General features: G+C 38.9%; 1 protein-coding gene across 5 annotated transcripts in view; it reads right to left on the reverse strand.

Annotated features, from left to right (window-relative positions):
• The window catches only part of KCNQ5 (potassium voltage-gated channel subfamily Q member 5), a 284582-nt gene that overhangs the window by 65931 nt on the left and 196577 nt on the right, over window positions 1–22074 (reverse strand). For all 5 annotated transcript variants that reach the window (XM_039730331.1, XM_039730324.1, XM_039730317.1 and 2 more), the window contains 2 exons: window positions 21194–21284; window positions 4228–4354 (listed from right to left, as the gene is read on the reverse strand). In XM_039730331.1, coding sequence (XP_039586265.1) covers window positions 4228–4354; window positions 21194–21284 — 218 coding nt within the window. The remainder of the gene's footprint in view (window positions 1–4227; window positions 4355–21193; window positions 21285–22074) is intronic.

The raw sequence follows: 22074 nt of genomic DNA on the forward strand, positions 1-22074 counted from the left end.
AAGATATGTTAGGGGAGGTTTAGGTTGAATATCAGGAAAAATTCTTCACCGAGAGGGTGTTTGGGCACTGGAACAGGCTCCTCAGGGAAGTGATCACAGCTCTGAGCCTGACAGAGTGCAAGAAGTGTTTGCACAGTGCTCTCAGGCACAGGGTGTGACTTGGGGTGGTGCTGTGCAGGGCCAAGAGTTGGACTTTGATGATCCCCGCGGGCCAACTCAGGATATTCTATGATTCTATGTTAAAAATTCACTTGCTCTTGTTGGGCTTTCTCACATATGAGTTTCAAAGTCTCTTACAGAATCAGTGGAGGAGAGAAGTTCCTCTGAAAGCTCAGTGGACTTCAGACCTGCAGGTGAGACCAGAAGGATCTTACTCTTCTGACCAAGAGTTTGTTGTTTATTATTCCTAAATATTTTTACAGTGCCCCAAATGGAAGCTGCCCTCACGGACTGAGATGTCACTCAGTCTGTGATATGTGTATCAGAGGATTATGGTAAATCCCCTGATACACACAGGAGAGTGGCCAGAAATTTAATTTTGCCAGGTAACATACCATCATCTGGAAGCCCATGGCCGGAGGAAGGACAATGGACTCTTCATTTATTTCAGTGTCCCACTTTACAGGGAGTGGATGCCATATATCTTCCCATGTAGACTTGTTCTATTTTATTTTCAGGATCTTCAGTGAGCTAAGGGACAGGCATCAAGCTCTTCCTGGTTTGCCAGCATCTTTGATCTCCAGAGGCTCCAGAGAGCAGTTAGAATGTGCATTGCTTGGATTGCTGCCCTTCTGAGCAGTACAACACAGCAACGCTGTTCTGCAGTGCTAGCAGCCAAGCTTCAGAGTGATATACCTGTGACATTTAAGATTTGCAGGGATATATATATTTTTAAGTACCTTACATGCCTGTAAGGATGCGTTGCCATGCCCTTTATATAATGTACACAAATCAGAGAAAATGAGGGATGTCAGGTAACAAGGGAGAAAATACAAAGCAAGTTTTAATACTACACTGCTATTTCCATTTTTACAGAAATAAATAAGGGTACAAAACTGACAAATAATTTGATAGATGTAATTACTAACCTGGTAGCACACAATGATGCTTGATGAACTAAATTTGTCAGAGTAGTGACATTGTAGGCACACTAACATAAACACAGAGCTTTGGCCCTGAATAAAACTTCTCTGGTTATTAGGTTATTAATGGAAAAAAAAAGGCTGTCTAAATGTTACCTTTGGGGCAATCCTCAAATTTGTTATTTCTAGCCCTTAGGCCACTGCCCTATGTGATTTGTTTTTAATCACAAAAAAAATAATCAGGGAAAAGATCTGCCAGAGATCTACAGCAAGTTTAATTAATAGTAAACAGACTAAGTCTTCTAAAATATTATTGTTCCACTGTAACAATAAACGGAAAGAATAATTGAATGGAAGACTAAGTAAATAATTAAAAGTAATGGGCCCAAACTGGCCATGGAATCTCTCTTAGGGAGACCTGAGCACCAATTTCATTGAGTTCCCCCTGAAGCCATCTTTTCTCCAGGATGAACATGTACAGGTCCTTCAGCCTCTCCTCACGGGGCAACCTGCTCCAGCACTGATCATCCTCATGGCTTCACTGAACTCACTCCAGTTTTTTAAGGCCTTCGAGGTATGGTGTTGGAGGGGGAAAATGGGGTGCAGTATCTTGGATATGGTCTAACGAGCAATGAGCAATGGGAGATAATAATCTATTGATTGTGCTCTGGCTAACACAGCCTCCTGACCTTTGCTGCTGCCTCACACTTTGCCATGACTGCAAAGCCAAGGCGTCAGGCAAATACTACTTTATGTTGCAAGAGATGCAAGGTGACTTGGTTTTCCTCAAAAGATCAAATTTGGAAAGATGCCGAATATCAGAACATCAGAAACTCCCTTCTGGGATGCTAAAGCCCAGAAAAGGACTCAAGTCAATGAACAGAAGAAGAGACATGCAGAACAGTCAATGGCAAGAAATTCAAGCTATTGGTTTAGTTTCCCGAAGTTGCAGAACAAAGTTGCCTTTCCATCCAGTGCACCAGCATAGGAAGACATCCACAAGCAATAGACTGTTGTCTGCTAATTAATTCTGCTAGCAAGTGATAGAGTTCCAAGTGGGACAGAATGATGCTTTTAAGGCCAGGGACTGCTTACATAAAAATAGATGAAACAAGAAGAGCAGGCGAATTTCATAGAAAGGAGGAAATACCATAATCAAGTGAGGCAAACCCACACCCCCAGGGTGATCTGTGCCAGAAGACCTGCTTGAACTATTTCACCAACATTAAGAGGGTAGATATGAGTAGTTTTAGGGAAGACATGGAAATCTGTACAGTCCCCCTCTGAATCACAGAATTATTTAGTTTGGGAAGGACCTTTAAGATCATTGAGTCAAACTGTAAACTCAGCACTGGCAAGTCCACCCCTGAACCATGTCCCTAAGCATCACATCTACATCTTTTAAATATGCAGAACTTTGTACAAAGGAGAACTTCTGCATTCAGTTTTGCTGAGAATTAACATCTCAGAGTGAAATTAATCACTGGTATAAAGCTTGGCAGTTGAGTGGAGTCAGGAAAGGGAGGAGACACAAAAGCAGAATCAAACAAACTGCTGGTGTTTCTATACAATGGCATTTGGAAGAGTAGCAAAAGAAACACTCTGGGAAGTCAAATGGTTCTTGTAACTTCAAAATCTTCAAAGGTGTTTTTAGTAAGTTCTAAATTGCCATAGTAAGTTAACTTTACTGAATTAACAGTGGTGCTTTCTTATGATTGTGCCCTGACAAAACCTGAATCCTGCAAAATTTCTAGTGCACCATAAAATCTTAGAATAATGGTAAGTCTGGTTAAGGAAGGTAGCCATGTTTTGTGATTTCCACTTTCTGCTAGGCATGGAAATCTTGGGGCAAGTGTGTGACCTGGCAAGGTATCTACCACCTTCCCTGCTGCCCAAAAAACCAAATACCAATCCTGATACTTGCCCCTCTCCCACAGTTTCATAAAGAGCATAGATGGGGTGTTTCTTTCTGAGGGGGGACAACCTGGGTGCCTTCCCTAGCTGCTCATGCAAATTTCTCCATTGCAGGAGTGGCTTAGTGCGACAAAGTGTGGATTTACCAGGGAGTGAGGTGGAAGGAAAAAAACTTGCTCAACATGTTAGGCCTAACCAGTGTACTGGTCTGCCATGCCAAGGAACACTGTGTAACTCCTGTTTAGACCAGGATGGCATTCATCTACTTCTTGCACTGAAACCCATGTGTTTCATGGCTCTAAGCATATGACTGACTCCATGTACTAGCTGCTGTAGAGATGTAGGGAAGAACATATTTCCTACCCCAGCTGATCCATAAGTTGTACTGAAATATAGGCAGATGAAATTAAAGGCTGGAGAGAGAAAGGAAGTTGAGAGAGAAGTTGGGATATTGATATCCTGAAGTTTCACAGATGATCTGTAAAAAGCATTTTCTCTAAACCATTAGAAAAATAAGAAATTATCAGATGAGTTTGATCTTTGAATTCTGCCTTTATTGGGCAACTGTTTTCCTGCAGATCCCTTTTCAGAATAGGGTTTTGACTGGTAGTGAGTCTATTCACCATTGTCACAGACAAATTCTAGAGCAAAGAAGGGAAGGAATAGCATCTTGAAATAGATGTAGAAGAAATAATGAAGAAGATAATGTAGCCTATGATAGTGTCACTGCAGAGCTGATATGTGGTCTCTCATGCAGAGAACACCCGCACAGGAAGCAGCAATGTTGTCAGAAGATGTCTCTAGGGAGGTTTTCAAACTTGCAGTGTCTGATCACAGAGGTTAAATAAGACGAACATGATATGCACACGTGCGTGTGTGGTATCTATGCATGTATGTACAAGATGTAGTGTGTCTATTCAAAGCATGCATCTCCTCTGATTTTCAATGAGATCAGCTCTCAGCCCCTCATTTGTCCAACAAATAGACCAGCTCTATGAGATTCGTAGGAAAATGTCTTCTGGAGAACATAAGAAATACGGACTGGCTGGTTTTTAGGGATGTCACGATTTGTATCTAAAGAAACTCTGGGCAGATGAGAGTTGACACACAGCTATTCTGGACTTACAGCTGGTTGCTCTAAATAGAGTCTGATTCCAATAGTTTTCATTCAGAAACAAAACAGGAGAGGGAAGATGTTTATCTCAAAATAAGCTAGAGCTGGGACACTCACCTATCACACAGAATGGTTTCCTTGCGAAGCGCAGTCTTCCTTGCCATCCTCGGTAACGACAGCAGCACCCAGCAGACCAGATACGAATAATAAATTCCAAACCAAAGACAACAATCATGACAAACTCCTAGAAAAAGCAAATAGGTAAAATGCCTGTTACATATAGCCAACACTTAAGCAACAGCAAACTTATCACTTCTGTTGTGTCTGACAATCTTGAGCATCTGAATACCCCAAGCCAAACTTGGGATCCTGTTCCCCAGGATGGTTACACATCTACAAACAGCACACAGTCCCCAGAGCTTCACAGTGAAAGGTCTAAGCCTAACCTGAGTAACACTAAGTATCACCTAAGATTGGCTACTAAATATGAAACACCTAAGCACTGAATAATACACCAAAAATATCATAGCAAAATACTCAAAGACTTTGGATGTAGAGCATCAGAGCACAGGTAATCTACACAGCTAGTAAAAATGTTCCATATCCACTTCCATAAAATTAGTTCTTAGTTTAAAGGCTAAAAGTTTTGGGAGACATATTCTCATTGCTGCAATATACAGGTGAAGTAACTGAGATTATGAGTTGCGAAATCAGTCTGTTCCTAGCAGTAGGTTAAGGTACCTGCAGGTGTAATTACATACAACGGGTATGTAATTGTTTGTAAGGCAATAAATTAATGCCCATCCTAGGCATAACTTTCCCTGGACAACCTGTGAATGAAAGCACTTAGAAATTTTGCCTTGCTTGTTTGGCCTGCTTTTCTTTCTCATTAGAATCTTCTTTAAGATTGTCTGTTTTAAAAGCATCAACATGTATTTATGCAATTTTTATTCTAAAAAAATTTTCGTCCCAACAGTGAGGTAACAGTGCAGTAATAGATCTTGGAGCACAATTCAGCTCCACACCCTAGGGAGATCTGCAGCTCAATAATATGCAGGGATAGTACATACACACTGTATGGAATGACAAACTTAGATACTCTGCTGGAATACCATCACAAAGTCATGTGTTTTGAAATGACAAAATAAAAATCTGTCTGTTCACAAAAGGAGACAAGTACTTGATGGAGTTTCTTAAACAGCCCATCAAGAGCAAAAGGATGGAAGTCGTGTTTTATTTGGCAGCCCAATGTATTTCTGTGTCCAGAAGTAAGTTGTTCCTTGTCAGCCAATTAATTTGTTATTCTTGCAAAATGAGGATTAGTGTGGTACCAGTAAGAAAGCACAGCAAATGAATTAAATAAAGGAATATCTGCAAGGCTAGGGTTGATCCAATATTGACATTTCACCAATAAACACTTTGAATACTTTTAGACTGTGAGATCCTACAACTCTACAAGCCAATGTGTCAACTCAGGCATTAATTTACCTGAACAAATGGCATTATTTATGTTGTGCCATGTAATGGTTCTTTACTAGATTATGATTAGTGGCAGTCCACTGAAACATTGTGGACTTAATTGCTTTTGCTGTCATAGAACAATTTGAAAACATAGTATTCCTTCCTAAAACATGTCAGCTTGTGTACCTACATTACCCTGAAAGCACTTTCAGTACCTTCTTCAGTGTCTTCATTTTTGGTTTAGTAAATCCCATATTGAATGCTTAAGTCCCAAAAGTAGAATAAGATCCCTCTGCTAAAACGTGGCTGAAGAAAATGCCACATTTTTTATTAGAAAATAACACATGGAAAAAATGCGTGTGATTATTTAAACTTTTCTTTTTATTCCACTACAAGAAACTTCAGCTTAATTCCATGGGCAGTGTTATTGCACAACTTCAGAAAGGATTATGTACTAAAACTGAAAAAATTCTCCATATACTAACAATAATTCCTAATAGTTGGCTATCCTGTGGTACATTTCCTTGTAGGAAATTCTGTGTAGGCCAAGAATAAAATGGACAGGAAGCCAACTGGAAAAAAAGGAAGAATACGTATTTTAGTTATTTAACTAGCACTTTTATAGTGGTAGTTAAATCATGAATTGTCAAATCTGGTTTACACATTGTTAGATGATGCCTCTGAATTTATGAGGGTTGATGGCAGGCATCCAGGTCATTCCTGCATCTGATTCTCCTAAGGAAGTTTCTTTGGGATAGGGTAAAAGGTAACTGAAGGAAGGGAGATCTGAGAAGCATGAAAAATTCTTAGCTTCCAATAAAACCCTTTTCTTGTTGAAATTTAATCACACTTCATTTGAATAAGGTTTGTTGTTTCCCTGGGAAACATTTGGTGTGTGCAGATGGGCGATGTGCTTTGTAAGTGCAGTGAAATTGTCCCAGGCACCTTCCAGGAGCTGATCCACACACACGGGAGTGTGTCCTCTCCTGTACTCCAACCCTGGCAGGGCCTCTTGATGGGGAACTGGCAAGGACAAAAAGTACTCAACGATCCTGGAAGGACAGTCCACAGCTTCAGGACAGTTCAAATAGTACCGCAAAACTGCTGGTAGGAGTTGGAAAGAGGCTATTTTTTTTGAAAGTTTCCTCTTCTGGTTCCTACCAGTGCTATGCAGTTTTGCACTTATCACCCGTACTATTGTTAGCCATTACTAGGTGCTATGCTTGTCAGTGAGACAAAGATGAGAAAATTTATTGTGTGCTGAAAGCACGTTTCTGAGAGTCTGTGTACTACATGGTGCCTTTGTGTGTTAGAGACAGAAATCAGATTTTTCTCTCACAGAAACACCTGTACTAAAAAGAGAAACTTCTTGGTGATACATATATTTTGGGAGAGAAAAAGAGCAAAAATATATTTTCCCAAATTTTTTTTTGTGGGTGGAGTAAGAGTATAAGATTTTTCTTGAGGAAACAATGTGAAATATCTCTTTTATTCCTTCCTTTATTCCTCTGTTTATTCAATTTCTAGAACCATTAGAAATTTTTGCATGGTTATATAGTCTCAAAATTAATGAAGGTTTCTACTACTTAAACAATTTTTTCTGCTACTTAAGCAATATAACAACTCAAGTTATATTGATCTCAAATACAGTAAATACAACTCTGTGCACTGGAATGCTAAAAGAACTGCTGCTTTTAAACGTGCTATATACAATTTTCTTCTGCCCATAACAAGTTTCTGTAGATTTTAAAGTACGCTATAAGCTTTAAAGAAGGGAAAGACATTGAACAAAATGTAGATGGGGTTCCACACTTATTTTTGCACTCATTGAAATAGTGATGTTTCAAAGTGATCTTTATATCCTAATGACCCCTACTTCCTCAAAGAAAAGATGATTTTGAAGGAAATAAATACAAAATATAATGAAGTCTAAAGGGAAAGGATTTTGCGGAAAAAAAAAAAAAATAATGCATTGAAACTGAACTCTTCATAGTAGTACACACAATATCTTTGTTTTATTTTGGATTGGTTCAGGTCAAAACCATAGAGAGAGACAAAGAATTCCACACTGCTGTGTAAAAAAGTAATGTTTTAGTAGTCATAACACTCAGTCAAAATGTTAAGGCAAGTCTCTGTCAGGGTTAATACAGGCTGGGGAATGACATTATTTTTTCTTATGGCATCTGTAAAGTTACAAGGTTTTTGGTCTTCCATGGACAAAAATTGGAAGGATGCATCCCAAACAACATCAGGTTTTTAATTTTTTTGTATTTCATTTGGAAGGCTTATTGCCAACTTAAGCATAAATCTAGGCTTTAAAATAACTTGGGTTCAGTTCCTTAGCAATTGAAACAGAAGATCAGAACATAATTGGAAAGGCATGTGATGGAATAAATCATTAGACTTTGTGCTTTGTAGACTTGTAGACTGAAGAAATTATGCATTCCAAGTATCTCTGTCCGACATATAATATAATGGAACATCATTAATTTTGAATTACTTATGAGAATGAGAAACAACATTTACATCAGAACAGGAAAATCTTGCACTGCTTATAAATCTGGCCCTCTTCAAAATTAGGAAAGGCTGCATTTGAACTGATGAGCAAGTTAAGATTTACTGGAAATCTAACCCTTCCCTTCCTAGGTAGAGCAGGGATGCATTGGCCTTTGCCATTTCTTGCCTTTTCCCTGTCTTGTTATCCTTTTCCAATCACAGCTGCATTTGGCCTTACACCAGAGTTACCACAATCTGTCACTTTTTTGGCTGTCCAAGCTCACAGTTATCACCTCCCAGTAACCACAATGGCAGACACATTGGTGGTTCAAACACTGGAAAGTTTCTCTTCCTTCTCAAAACACAGTTCATCCAAACTGTTGAGTTTTTCCTTCTGCAATGTCTCTGCACACGCAGCTGCAGTTGTCCTGGGGAACCATGCACATGCAAGAGAAGCAAGGCTGACACACGTGGGCTGACAAGGTTCAGTTGCTTTTGGCTATCAGTGTACTCCTGAAGATTTTTACATCTGTGTGTGCCTGGGTTGTTACTCCACTGGAACAACGAGGGTCACACAAATGGCAGGAAAAGAAAATAAGAGATCATGCAGAGCAAGGTTTCTGTTAATAAAAGGTCCTGGAGGACTCTAATCAACAGGGTTGATGATTAAGAAAATCAAGCATACTTTGTACAATCCAGCACTCCCTGCCCCCACTTTTTTTTCATCCTATCCAATTAAGATACATGATTTGTTGAAGCTGTTTACATTAATATGCTTCTCAGGCAGTTTTTAATGATAAGGATTTCCCTAAGAATAACATTTTAACAGCAAAAAAACTTTATACAATAGCTTTCTCACTCTTTAGCATAACTGCTTATTAAAACCAAAAATAATTTGCTGATGATGAATCAGGTGCCTTCATTGCAGACTATAACACTGGGGAATTACAGCCATTTTTGCAATAAAAAAGAGACCAAAGTTGAGCACCCTCTGCTCATCTAGGATGCTTCAGGTTATTTTGCAATGTGTAAATGAGTGAGCCTTGGATATAAGAAATCCACCCACAAGACAATGTCTCTGCTCTTATTTTAATTATATTTCTTGTATGGAAATGGTGATTTTAATTATTCTAAAGGCTAATGAAGTAGCATAACAGAGCTGCAGACTGATGTGAGGAGCTGTCTGCCTTGAGTTCATAGGAGAACTGTGTTTACAACTGACATTGTCAGAAGTTGGAGAGATGGACAGGAACAGACCAAATGAATCCTCTGAAAGCTTTAGCAGGGCCACAAGTGTTTCCCTTCTGAAGACATCTCTGCAGAGTAGCTGCCATGCAGATCCTTATCTGGTGTAAATCAGCGAGCCTCACTACACTAACACAACAGCAGAGCACGAGGAACAGTCATCTGATACTGCTTGGGATACATCCCCTCTTCCCTAAAATCTCATAAACAGGCAAGCCCAGTGTTTCCAAATCAGGGAAGTCCAGTGTTTCCAAATCATTTTGAAAGGAGGGAGAATAAACATGTTCTCATACTTTAATTTATGGATGACTGGTTTAAGTATGTCACCAGCTGCTGAAATATCTTCATGGTGACACATGAATACTTGACACTATCCAAATAGCAATGCTTTATTACTCATAGTCAAAGACTGTTTTATCATTCAATTAAAGCAAGAACAGAACACCTCAGCTTATCAACAACATGCGTCTCTAAAGCCAAAAAATCCCCCTCTACTGATTCCAGGTTCTAAGCTCTAAAGCTGGGCTGTAAAGATGTGCCACTGGGTGTGAGGGGAAGCACAATACTGGTCTGTCTCAAAGAAACTTGACAAAGGTCTGGGCTTTAAATAGTGATGATGCAGAAGCTGGTGTAGGACTACAGGCAATTGTGTTATACTGGCCATTTTCCAGATTAAAACGAGCAGGTAAGAATATGTGCATGGTTTAAAATCGTGATAAATTTGAACACATTTGTGTTATTCCTGTTTCAGCACTAAAAAGAAGAGATCTTTGGTCTAAACAGCTAACAAGCATATCTTGGTGTGCATACATACACTTAAGAAAAAGATGTTTTAATTCTTTCCAACTGCAGTTGAACAGAGGGAGAGACAGCCATAAATCTCAAAACATAACCCAGAATAGAACCTATTAGTGGCATATAAATCACAACCAGAGACTTCACTTCAGCTCCCAGTGCAATACACAATAAGCATGAAGTGAAATTTATGCACCTTTTTATAATTTATCAGTTTTGTAATGGATGTGATACTTTTAGAGCACTTGATTTTCCATATTATGATTAAGAATTTCCATGTAGATTCTACATTAAAAAGAGAATTATTGAGAAATCAGTTTTGGGCCTCTTACTCAAATACACATCTACAAATCTATTGATATAATATTAAAATCTCAGTTTTATGCTTAATCCATATGTTATATACATGACTTCTGCTATCCAACTTCCTTCTAGCTTTTAGTGTTTATATTTGCATGGTGCCCATCAGTCATGTGTCTTCTTTATTCCTTTGCAAAAGAAAAAAAGCTGTGAATTTATATTTCAAATAAAACCAGTTTTCAATCAGATAGTATAACCCAGCAGCAAAATTACACAGATGCCATTTATTTATGTTTTTCATAATATCTTATAAAGACAAGTATTTACCGTATCAGACAGAATGTATGACTCCTACCACTGAAACTGTGCTAGCCTTCCTCAGCCTCCTCTGCCTCCCCACATCACCACCACGGGCAGCTGCTGAGGACCTGCTGGTGCCAGAGGAGCGAGTGCCACAGGGCTGCACTGGCCATCATGGTTACTGCGACTACCGTGAGGGCAATTTGCAATTTGTACATGGGGCAAACAGAGCCCAAAGCTCCTTCTGGTGGATGTGGCTCTTCTAGGGACACTCTGATGATCATCCTCTTTCAAACTGGGATAAGGGCAATGGGAAACACTGATTTCTCCACGTCTGTTCTGCTCTTTCCCAGATGCTGCACCACCTTTAAACAGTGTTTTCCAGCCACTTGTGCTCACTGCCTTGTGCCATACCATTTTTTATGTGTCAGGTGCAACTACACATCTAAGAAAATTCCTTAAAGGAGATATTATAGAATATTATATTATATTCTATTCTATTATATAATATATTATATTATTATAGAATTAAATTCCTTAAAAGAAATGTTATAGAATAATTTTCTACTTTACAAATTTTTTTTACCCTTCTCTGTGCTTGTTCAGATTTTCTTTCTCTTTAGTGAGATATCAGTAGTAAATTTTGGTTTTAAATTTATCTTCATATTGAAAACAAAGAAGCTCTGTACAGCTGTACCCAGACCTTTGCACTTCCTTTGTGATTTCTTCACACATTTTTTGCTGCTGTAGTCACATTTCTGATGTCACATTAGAGGCAGACATTCAAGCACATGTCTCTGTAGCAACACAGATCCAAAATTTTATTTTTGAAATGTTTGTGAAGAATTTTGTATTTTTCTCTATCCCAAACAAGTGTAGAACAGCCATCAGAACTCTGAATCCTTTTGATGCCCTGGCATCCCTTTTGATTTTGTATTGATGCAAGGGGTAGGCTAATTTTTATGACTGGTCATGTGCATGTCAATTAACTGATAACATCTGACATGCTTTACTGCAGAGTAAGACATCAGGTTCATTCCTTTATTCTTTGGCCTTAGCATGTTTGGAGTTGTTAAATGTTGGAGATTCTGCAAATGATATCTGCACTGTTCTTTTAAAAATTACTTCTTGCAATTGTCAAAGCTCATTAAGAGAGCTTCCCTAGGAGATCATCTGTGCAGGTTTTAACCACTGGGAGACTTAAGTGCATCTCGGTTGATAGATACTGGAATGTTACTGTACCAAAATTTTCAGAAAACAACTTTAAGAAAGTGGTTTCTGTCAGTTTCCAACTTTTTACAAAACTGGTCTTGGTAGGCAGTCAACCCAATCAGCCAAAATCCTGTTTGCTCATTTATTTTCTCAAAAATATCACTTCATCAAACATTTCTGCTACTTGGACATGTATTTGGTCCCAATGTTTTTATCCAGTTCCTTAAGTTCTGTAAAAAAACTGACTTGGGCCTCCTTTTTTAGTCAAATAACTGAATTTTGAGAACCAGTATACCAAGCCTTGTGTTTCACACATCATGCCATTTGCTGACTCTTTTGCAGTTTTTCCTATTACATTTTTCCAGGCTTCTGGAATTTTGGTCTCTTGGAAAAAGAAAACATATATATATCTTTGTGAGCCACACATTTCCTGTGATCATATCTTCATATGGTACTATTAGCCAATTCCTGTCTGGTTCAGATATGATACCAAAGTTATTATTATTCTCCTGTCCATAACATACACGCTTTCCTTAGGTACTTCATGGGAGCCTAAAAGTCTAAAATGGCCAGTATTTATTTGCTAATTCATGTTTGTAATTCATCCTCAACTTAGGGTCCTCAGGACTGAACTTCGTTCTACTGTGTGTCTGTGTATTTACCATCACCTTCACTTTAGGTGAATATTTTCATTATAAGTATGCCTACTCTGGATTCTTACAGATTTGTTTGTTTGTTTTGCCTTTCTGTGAAGTATTGTATTTCAATACTTCACAGAATCACAAACTCACAGAACAAGCTGAGTTGGAAGGGACCCAAAAGGACCATTGAGTTCAACTCTTGGCCCTGCACAGCACCACCCCCAAGAGTCGTATTTCAATACTTCACAGTATCTCCAAACTCACAGAACAAGCTGAGTCGGAAGGGACCCAAAAGGACCATTGAGTTCAACTCTTGGCCCTGCACAGCACCACCCCAAGTCACACCCTGTGCCTGAGAGCACTGTGCAAACACTTATTGCACTCTGTCAGGCTCGGGGCTGTAATCACTGCCCTGGGGAGCCTGTTCCAGTGCCCAAACCCCCTCTGGGTTAAGAAACTTTTTCTAATATCCAACCTAAACCTCCCCTGACACAGCTTCAGGCCATTCCCTCAGGTCCTGTCTCTGGTCACCACAGAGCAGAGATCAGTGCCTGCCCCTCCTCTTCCCCTCACGAGGAAGCTGTAACTGCAGTGAGGCCTCCCCTCAGTCTCCTCCAGGCTGAACAGACCCAGTGCCCTCAGCCTCTCCTCACAGCTTCCCCTCAAGTCCCTTCACCATCCTCATCGCCTTCCTTTGGACACTACCTAACAGGTTTATATCTTTTTTATATTACACTGCCCAAAACTGCCCCCAGCACTCGAGGTGTGGCTGCTCCCATGCAGAGCAGTGATGCCTAAAGTTTTAGCTTCCATGTTTTTCAGATTCTGTATTGCCTTAGTGTGTGAGTCTGAACTTCATGCAAAGTGTTAGCAAGTTCTTTTCACAGTTTAGGTACACAAAATAATCCTTTTCCAGCCTGAGAACCAAGGACACCGTTGCAGCTTCGGGCCCAAAAAGTGTAAACAATGGTGAATTGAAGAAAGCAAACCAGGAAGATGGGACTTCACAACCTAAGGCTGTAATTGGACAACTGACCCAAATATGTAAATGGACCAAAACTTATAAAAGTGTGAAAACTCATGACCAAGTGTCCACCTTGCATCCATCTTGGGTCCATTCTGGGCAGAGCCCTGGCTGGGCTCTTGTGCTGCCCAAGGTGTATCCTTTGAAGGCCTTTCAATAAATACCTACTTTATTCCTTTAATTCTGTCTAGCCTCTGTTCCAGGTAGCCTCTCTAGGCATCAGCAGAGTGGGACAAATCCCTCCCTTGCCCAGCTGGTGATGCTGTGCCTGCCCCCAGGACATGGTTGGCCCTCCTGGCTCCAGGGCACTGCTGACTCATGTTCAACTTTCTGTCAAGCAGGACTCCCACGTCCCTTTCCCTGGCACTGCTTTCCAGTATCCCATTCCCCAGTCTGTCTGTACATCCATGGTTGCCCATCCCAGGTGCAGAATCCAGCACTTTCCCTTACTGAACTTCTTGTGATTGGTATTGCCCAGCCCTCTGATTTTTCAGGGTCTCTCTGCAGGTTCTCCCTGCCTTTAAGGGACTCAAAACTCTTCCCTGTTTTACATAATCTGCAAACTTGCTCAGTATCCCTTTCCTGCCTCCAAGTAATTTATGAAGATGTTGAAGAGCACAGGGCTGGTGATGGAGCCCTGTGAGACTCCACTAGTGGCAGGTCACCACTCTGATGTCACCCCATTTACTACAACTCTTAGTGCCCAGCCCATGAGCAAGATGCCCACTCATTGCATGGTGGGTTTATCCAGCTGTGTGCTGGACATTTGCTCGAATTCACAGTTTTTAAACTGAATCTTGTGAACAGATTTCTCCTATCACTTGAGGAAAGTTCATATTTCGACTGCAGTGAGCTGTGTCTTCATGTGCTTTGTCACGTCTCTGCAAAGAGATGCAGTGGTTTGCAGCTTTTTTGTGTTACTCAGATGCTGGATTTTCCCTAGATTTCCAAACAGCTTTCATATCACTGATGTGCTGTCTTCTTCAGCACTGTTTTCCTTTTGACATTTAATGGTTTGTAGAATTTTTTCCTTACATGTTATTTTTAACCATGTACTTTAGCTTTCCTCTGGGGACATATTCTGCATTTCCATTTGGCAAATCAATATTTCCCTGACAAAGGTCAGGTCTGAATTTCTGATAGAGAGTTTGATATCTATCCATTTTTACTGTTGCAATCAAAATTGTTTCTTGCCTGTTTTAAGGAGGTAGCTCTTGATTTCCATAGCATGAAGCCAATAAAATTCAATATTGCAGGATGTAGCCTAAACTATTACAAATCTACATCTGCAGAAAATATTACACTTATTCCTTGGAGGTGATTTCCCATGCTACCCTGTTATCACTTAAAGTGATAAAACAAGAAGGACACGTCATGGAAAGAGCACTTGTGTGAGGAATATTGCTTACTTGTCCTTAAAGGAAGTCCAGGACAGCTGGTTTGGTTTTTCAGCACCATATGTTGATCAACCTAAAAGCAGATATGCTTTCCCCTCCTCAAAGAATTATATCCTTATTAATCTGAAGCCTGCCACCCCATCACTGACATCTAGTCCTCCCCATTTTCCCCATTTGTGCAGGAACTGATAACAATAACATAAATTAGTGTAATGTACCTATTTAGAAATTCAACACTGGCTTTCCTACTGCAGGTTAACCATTCTAATATTAAAATTGTACTAGTTTATGAACTTGTTACATATATCACTACTTGTGGTTTTGCTATTTCCATTCATGTTTCTTCACTGCACATTACCACCAATTTCTCTCTATATGCCCTGTTCATTCAGAGGAATGGAAAATAATTTTGTGGATGGCATTTCATCCACCAGCCACTGACTCGTGACAACTCCAGTGATCCTAACATTGCACATCAAATGCAGATTTCTTGTTAAACACAACTGATTGGTAGTTCTGCTCTGACAGTGAAAAAATCTCTCTTGCCTCCTACTGCATTTGCTGCTGAATGCTGTAGCACTTGAGGTAACTATTCATAGTTATCCTATCTTCTTCAAGTGATTCAGTAATAAGATTATTTTTTCTGTGATTGTAGATCACATATCATCTTTAATCATCAAACCCATTTAAGCTTTCCCAGTAGCACCTAATATATTGCAGTTTTAATTACAATGGAAAAATTATTCTGTTCAATGTGTGATTTTCAATCTTTTCTTTACAAAGGTAATTTCTGCTTAATACAGAAGAATAAAAGAAAATAAAGGATAAAACATTGCTAACAATAGAATAAATCCCAGAACCATATCAATAAAAGGCTTATGCCAGGATTGAGACATCTTTATTCTCTGACCTGTTGAAGTGTACTTATCATCCTGAGCATTGTTGACAATATACAGATATCATAGATATGACAATATATACCTTCTGCTGACAATATATAGATATCTCGAGAGTTTTATGTGCAGTGCTGTGTTCTGTTGTTAGGATATAATTTTTTTGGTTACTTTCATCTCTCTCTCCATAGCTACAGTGTGTCCTTGTTTGTTAGAGAGCTTTGCTGGTTGGTTGGAAGTGCCAACACTGCCTTCTGAGAGAAGAATTAAGCTTTGAGGACAGCCACTGTTTATAATAACTCCATCTTCTAATTTAAATTTTTGCTTTCTGTCAGACTTCCTCATCATAACTTTTAATTTCAGCAAAGTGGGTCCAGCATTTAAATTTCCTGTGGAAAGTCTGTTCTGTTTCTACACAAAGATTCACAAGCAGTTGTGATGAACTCTTGTCTAAATTTTTGTAACAACAGTCAGCCCTGACTTGGTCAAATCTGTATACATAATAGGAGAAAATCAGTTTAAACAGCAAAGATGTGAAAATATTCATTTTTGTATGGTAACAGCATTTTCAAAGCTAACAGGTAGTTTCTTATGACATGGTTGAATTGTTTTTTGCTCACATTATTATAATATTAGTGTACATGATTCCAAACAGGACTGAAAACATGAAGGTTTTGACCTTATCAACATTATATTTTCCTCTGTTATTCTGTCTTTGATAACTTTAGTGTTGTATGTCTAATGCAATTTTTCAGAGATTTCTATGATGAATTTTGAAATTTCAAAGCTAAGATTTGATTTGGAAAATAAAACACTAGAAATCAGTATTTCTTGAGAAACAGTGATTTTGAGTTTTGACAAACTCACTGATTTTTTAACTCAGGGATAAATTAATCTGTTTTTCCCAGAAGAAGACTCAACAAAATTCCAATATCTTATTATTGTTAGAAATGTATCTATAATTTAAAACTTTCAAGATAATTTTTTTCTTTTTATGCCTTGATAGCTGGTCCTATAGAGCTATCACTTTTTGGGTCTGGTAGTTTTTTATCCAAGCATGGCAAGAGGATTCAAGTGCTGGTACAATCTAAAGTGAAAAATGCTATGGTTTTTTTTTTTTCTTTAATTGAGCACAATCCATCCCCCTTTTTAAAATCAGCTCTGGCCAGCTTTACAATGCAGTAGCAGATTTTATGATTATATTCCCATGGATGGACTTACTTCCTAGAGCAGAGACAAACTGAATACATGCTTACCTGCTATGGGGCACTATACACTATGTTTTTAAATCAGTGTGCATCCTCTTTCTTTTGTGCAAAAATATTAGGAGAAAAATATCCTGGGGAGATATTAATTGCTAGATGCACTTGGAAGACTCTCCTTTTGGGTTCATGTGTGTGTCCATAGTACACGGAGAAACCAGCTTCATGCTGTGCACACTGTCTGCTTTTATATCTTTGGGAGCTAGTTCTGCCTGAAAAATGTGTTCCTAGAGTACATTTTCAGAGGTCTTTATTCTACAAATCTGGGTAGAGCTTTCTGCACCAGCCATTTACAGAGAAAACCACAAAACAGATTTGAAAAAAAAAAGTCCTGCAGAAATTGCGTTTTTTGATCTACCCATCTTGATTAAAAATTAAAATTACAAAAGAAAAAAAGGATGCTTTCTCACTTCAAATAAAAATTATTTTTTCCCCTATAACTTCAATCTGAGTTTTAAGCCAAAAGTTCTAAGATAATCAAATACACAAATAATATTTTATGCCAGGTCAAATGAAGCATCAAACGGATCCAAGACCCTTTCTTTTACTTCTTAATTAGTCAAATCTTCCTGGGTCAACTCAAATTATTTTATTTGTTTTCTTGCATTGACAGCAAACAAACAGAAGTGAACCAGAAATTCTCATAACTTTCAGCTTCAGCTGAAAATGAACTTAAAATACAGGGAGTTTGGTCAAGAGGGTAAATGACCTCCAGTTCCAGATAATATTCCTGCTTGGCTATTGTCCCCAAAAGATTTGATTTTGCCTTCACAGCCTCAGTTTTACTCCCCTTGTGTTTATTATTTGATAAACTGCTAGTAAATGTAGATCAGCAATACACCAAAGATTATTTTCTTGCTGTGTTAGTTGGATTCTTAAGCTGCTTGTGGTTTATTTTGATGCTGAAGTAGATTTTTATCCTACTGCCTGTCTGGGATATATCACTGCTACAACTCAAGTGCCAGAAGTTGTGTGCACAGATGAAGCTAAAGCATGATTTTCATTGTGGAGTTTTATCTGATGATCTCCTCCTGGTTACTGTTATTATTTCTGGACACAAATCTAACCAAATTAATTACTGATTCAACAAGCCAACATTTACCTAAAGTACGTAACATGCACTTAACTTATCTGCATGACTTTCATGTTAAACATAAAATTCAAGTATTAAAGGCGTTTCCCTTGACAGGTTTCCTGATAAGGAGAAGAAGGCTTGGCACACAGTAGTGCTTGTGTGGATGCCAGAATTGAAGCTGGGTCCAACACAACACAGCAGGGCAGGTTTGCCTCAGCTCTGGTAGCAAGGCTCAGGCATTTCTGCAGCCCAGATGAGTCCATTAACCTCTGCTGAAGCTCAGAAGCCCTCAGCTATTATTGCTTTCCTAAAGAATGATTTGCTTTGAGCTATCACAAATTGCATGTTTCTGAGAGAGTATTTGGGATGCAGTGATTAGGAGATATGTTCTCTGCTCCCTTGTAGGGCACGGCTCGGGCAGATAAATGGAATTGACTGATTGGAGAAGAATAATCTTCTCAGCTCCTCTAGCCTTTGTGAGAAAGAGGAAAAGGTTTGCTCAGCTCATCTACACTTCCCTCTTTAATCTCCCTGTGTAATTGTGAATAGCTGCAATATGTCAAAAGCCACAGGTGCCAGTGCACGCAGCAGCTCAGGTATTAAGTTGGAGGAACATTACATTAGCTTTTTAGCCAATTAACATGGCTGTGGGGGAGACCATCTGGAATAAATCTGCAGAACAAACAGTTCACAGAAACCCAGCAGGCAGCTCTATGGATTGTTATATTTGTACGGTTCTTCATTAGAAAATAAACACATATATTCTATTTCAAGAACAATGCACAAACAGTATTAAACCAGATCTGATAGGTGACACAGCTGTCTTACTAAATGACACATTTGGAAGAGCTGTGTGAATCACTGCAAGGAAAAGGTTGTGAAAACTCTAGTGACTGCATTTAGGTGTTGGCATAGCCAAAACAACTGCTCCTGAGTTAATGTAGAAATGTGCTTTCCTTTTGGTTTGCGGTTGCAAAAGTTTGTTTTGATAACATTGTTAATATCAGCTACTGATTGAGTATGTAGAGAAGGAACAAACGATGCATCAGCAAACTGCAGTAAAGCAGTCAGCTTTAGCCTGCTTCTGGAACTTCATTCTTTGCTGTGTTTATATTTTTCTCCATTAGTGACCCACAGCAGGAGATGCAAAATTTGCTGTCACTAGGTTTGTTCCTCTCAAAGGTTTGTTGAACACAGTAGGCTATATTATAGAAAAGCTAGATGAGGCTAGTATTGATGCTTCAAGGATCCACCCTTTTCCTGCTTAAAGCCTATTCTGTATTCAGAGGATGCCATGGGATGTACAGCCAGAACAGTTAGGGTGGACAAAGCTCATCTTTGAAGCCACAGCAGCAAAAAGCACCGAAGTTTCCCCCATCAGACACTGAGCAGCTCTGCTCAGCTGATGAACACCTCTGCAAGGACTGGTGTACCAGCAATCAGAGCTCACCACATCTCTGCCCAGCACTGGGAGCAAGGCCAGGCATTCACAGGGCTCCTGCACGTTGTGGCTCCTGTGAGACCCATGGCAAAGCACAGGGAGCCAGCCAGCTGAGGAATCAGCAGTGCTAAGTGTACCAACACAATCAACAAATATGTGGCTCACGGGAAATGCATATTTTATGTCAGAACAAATGGTATTACTATGACCAATTTGCATAAGTATACAGGAAAACAGATTACTTGTCACAAAAGCCTCTTCTATTATAAATAGGGTATTTCCAGACTAATCAGATTTTCCTGTTTTCTATACCAAAAAATCTTAGCAATTAGTGTACCAGCTACTATAATATAACTGGCTGCAGAACATTCAAACAGACTTCCATTTAGCAAGTATTGCTCAGATTTGTAAATAATGGGTTTAGGTATGAGTGTAGGTTTAAATCTGACCATTTTTAGCTGGATTAATGCCACCTGATCTTTTCTCCAGAGAAAGAAAAAGCACTAATATGGCTAGGAATAAAAATGCAACATTTAGCATGGCTCTCCCTAATTAGCCCTGCTAAGAAATCATCCAATGGAGCAAAACACCACATACCTGCACCTAGCCTGCTCTGGACATTTAGTTCAGGTATTTTGATGCAGTGGCCCATTGTGCTGTAAAGACATTGCACACAACACAATTATCAGCCTGCTCATGCCATAATTAATTAGGGAGCTGCTCTGAAGACCAGACCTTTTGGATATACACAGTGATGACAATTAAAATGTTGGCATTTGTCAACAGTTACTTCACCTCAGGCGCTACCTAACAAGCCACAGCCTGCTGAATGCATGGACCTGAAATAACCATGGTAACTCTGGGTATATGGTGACGTTTTAATATCCACTACTGCCTATCCTCAGGCCATCACTTGCAGAACTAAATGGCCCATCAAGAAGCAGATGAATAAAGTGTCATACAATGCAAGGAAAATGTTAAGCACTTTTAGGGATTAAAACCCTTTTCATTTACCTCAGAAGGGAAAAAAGAGAGATAAACATAATACAAAAGCATGTATTATGAAGAAATAATGAAACTACCACATCCTACTGCAGCAACTGGTACTAAAATGTCAGTATCTACCAATAGTTAGCCCAAATCCGTATCTAAGATACCAAAATTAATTCCTATTTTAAGTGCCTCTTACTACATACTGACTTTATAAATGACAGCAGCAATATCAAAGGTCTTTCATGCTCAGTCACTGCCAAACTGTGGTAGAAAATCTATCTGTTATAAACCACAGCAGTTCTCAAGCAAAGAAGGGGATGCACTACCATACTTCATTAACACTCTCTTACCATCTGACCTGTTTTAAATAAAAAGATGGTGGAAAATCCTCTATTTTATAATTTTTTCATCATTCTGAGGAAAAGTCTGATTTTTTTTTCTAAATGCTCAGTTATTGTATTGTATTACATCCTCCATAGTGAGGGAGAGGATTTGAATGTATACTATAGTATCTGTAAAACTGTCTTGTATTTAGAATTTTCACTTACCAAAATGAAGAGACAACCAGAGGCAAGTTTTGTGTGTTCAGGAATAGTAGAAAACACGGACAAAATCAAGCAACCAAACACAAGGAGAAAACTGAAAAAGAAAGAATATTAATAATTGTTAATATTTTACAGTACCCTGACCCAGTATCTATATTGATTGTACTTCACCGACATTAACAGAAGACTGACTCTCTGTACAGTCTTCATTAGTAGAGGGGAATACAGCTAGCACTTAATTTAGTTCATTAAACACTATTTAGAATATAAACACATTAAACACATATTAGAATAATAACCTGTTATTAAATCTATATGTTTAAGCAGCACTGCTAGAATTCAGTAGTAGAATCTTCTTGGGAAAATGACCCAATATCCACAGATGTTACTTTATGTATCAAAATCCTGTACCTTTATGCAATCCAGATAATATAAGCGTCTTTAAAGAGAGATCTCCAGTGGGAGGGTTGCTTCCCAGGTCTGAAAAATCATTTATCCCTCAACTGACCACAAACCCCTGCTGCATAAGCTTACCAAAGAGCTAAGTTACATATTGCATCTCTCTGTCCATCCGAAACAATCTCTTTCTGAGCAACAGACTTCAACAGAGTTCAAACTGCCTGAAGTGAGAGGCAGAGCTATGGCATCACTGTCCTCAATGAACAGGCTCCATTCTGGGAACAAACTTACTATCATACAATCCAGTTAATAACTTAAAACAATTACACAAGCCACAAGCCAAGGAAACATTCAGGAAAACATGAGCACAATTCTGAGTTTGCATGAGCCTGTATATTTCATGGTACTGATGAAACACACAGGCAAAGAAAGCTAAATCTTTTTGTGAGGAAGATCCAAACAAATGGTATCACTCCAGAAATTCT

The sequence above is a fragment of the Passer montanus genome, unplaced genomic scaffold (genome assembly GCF_014805655.1).
Source record: "Passer montanus isolate IOZ18808 unplaced genomic scaffold, ASM1480565v1 scaffold11, whole genome shotgun sequence".
NCBI lineage: Eukaryota > Metazoa > Chordata > Aves > Passeriformes > Passeridae > Passer > Passer montanus.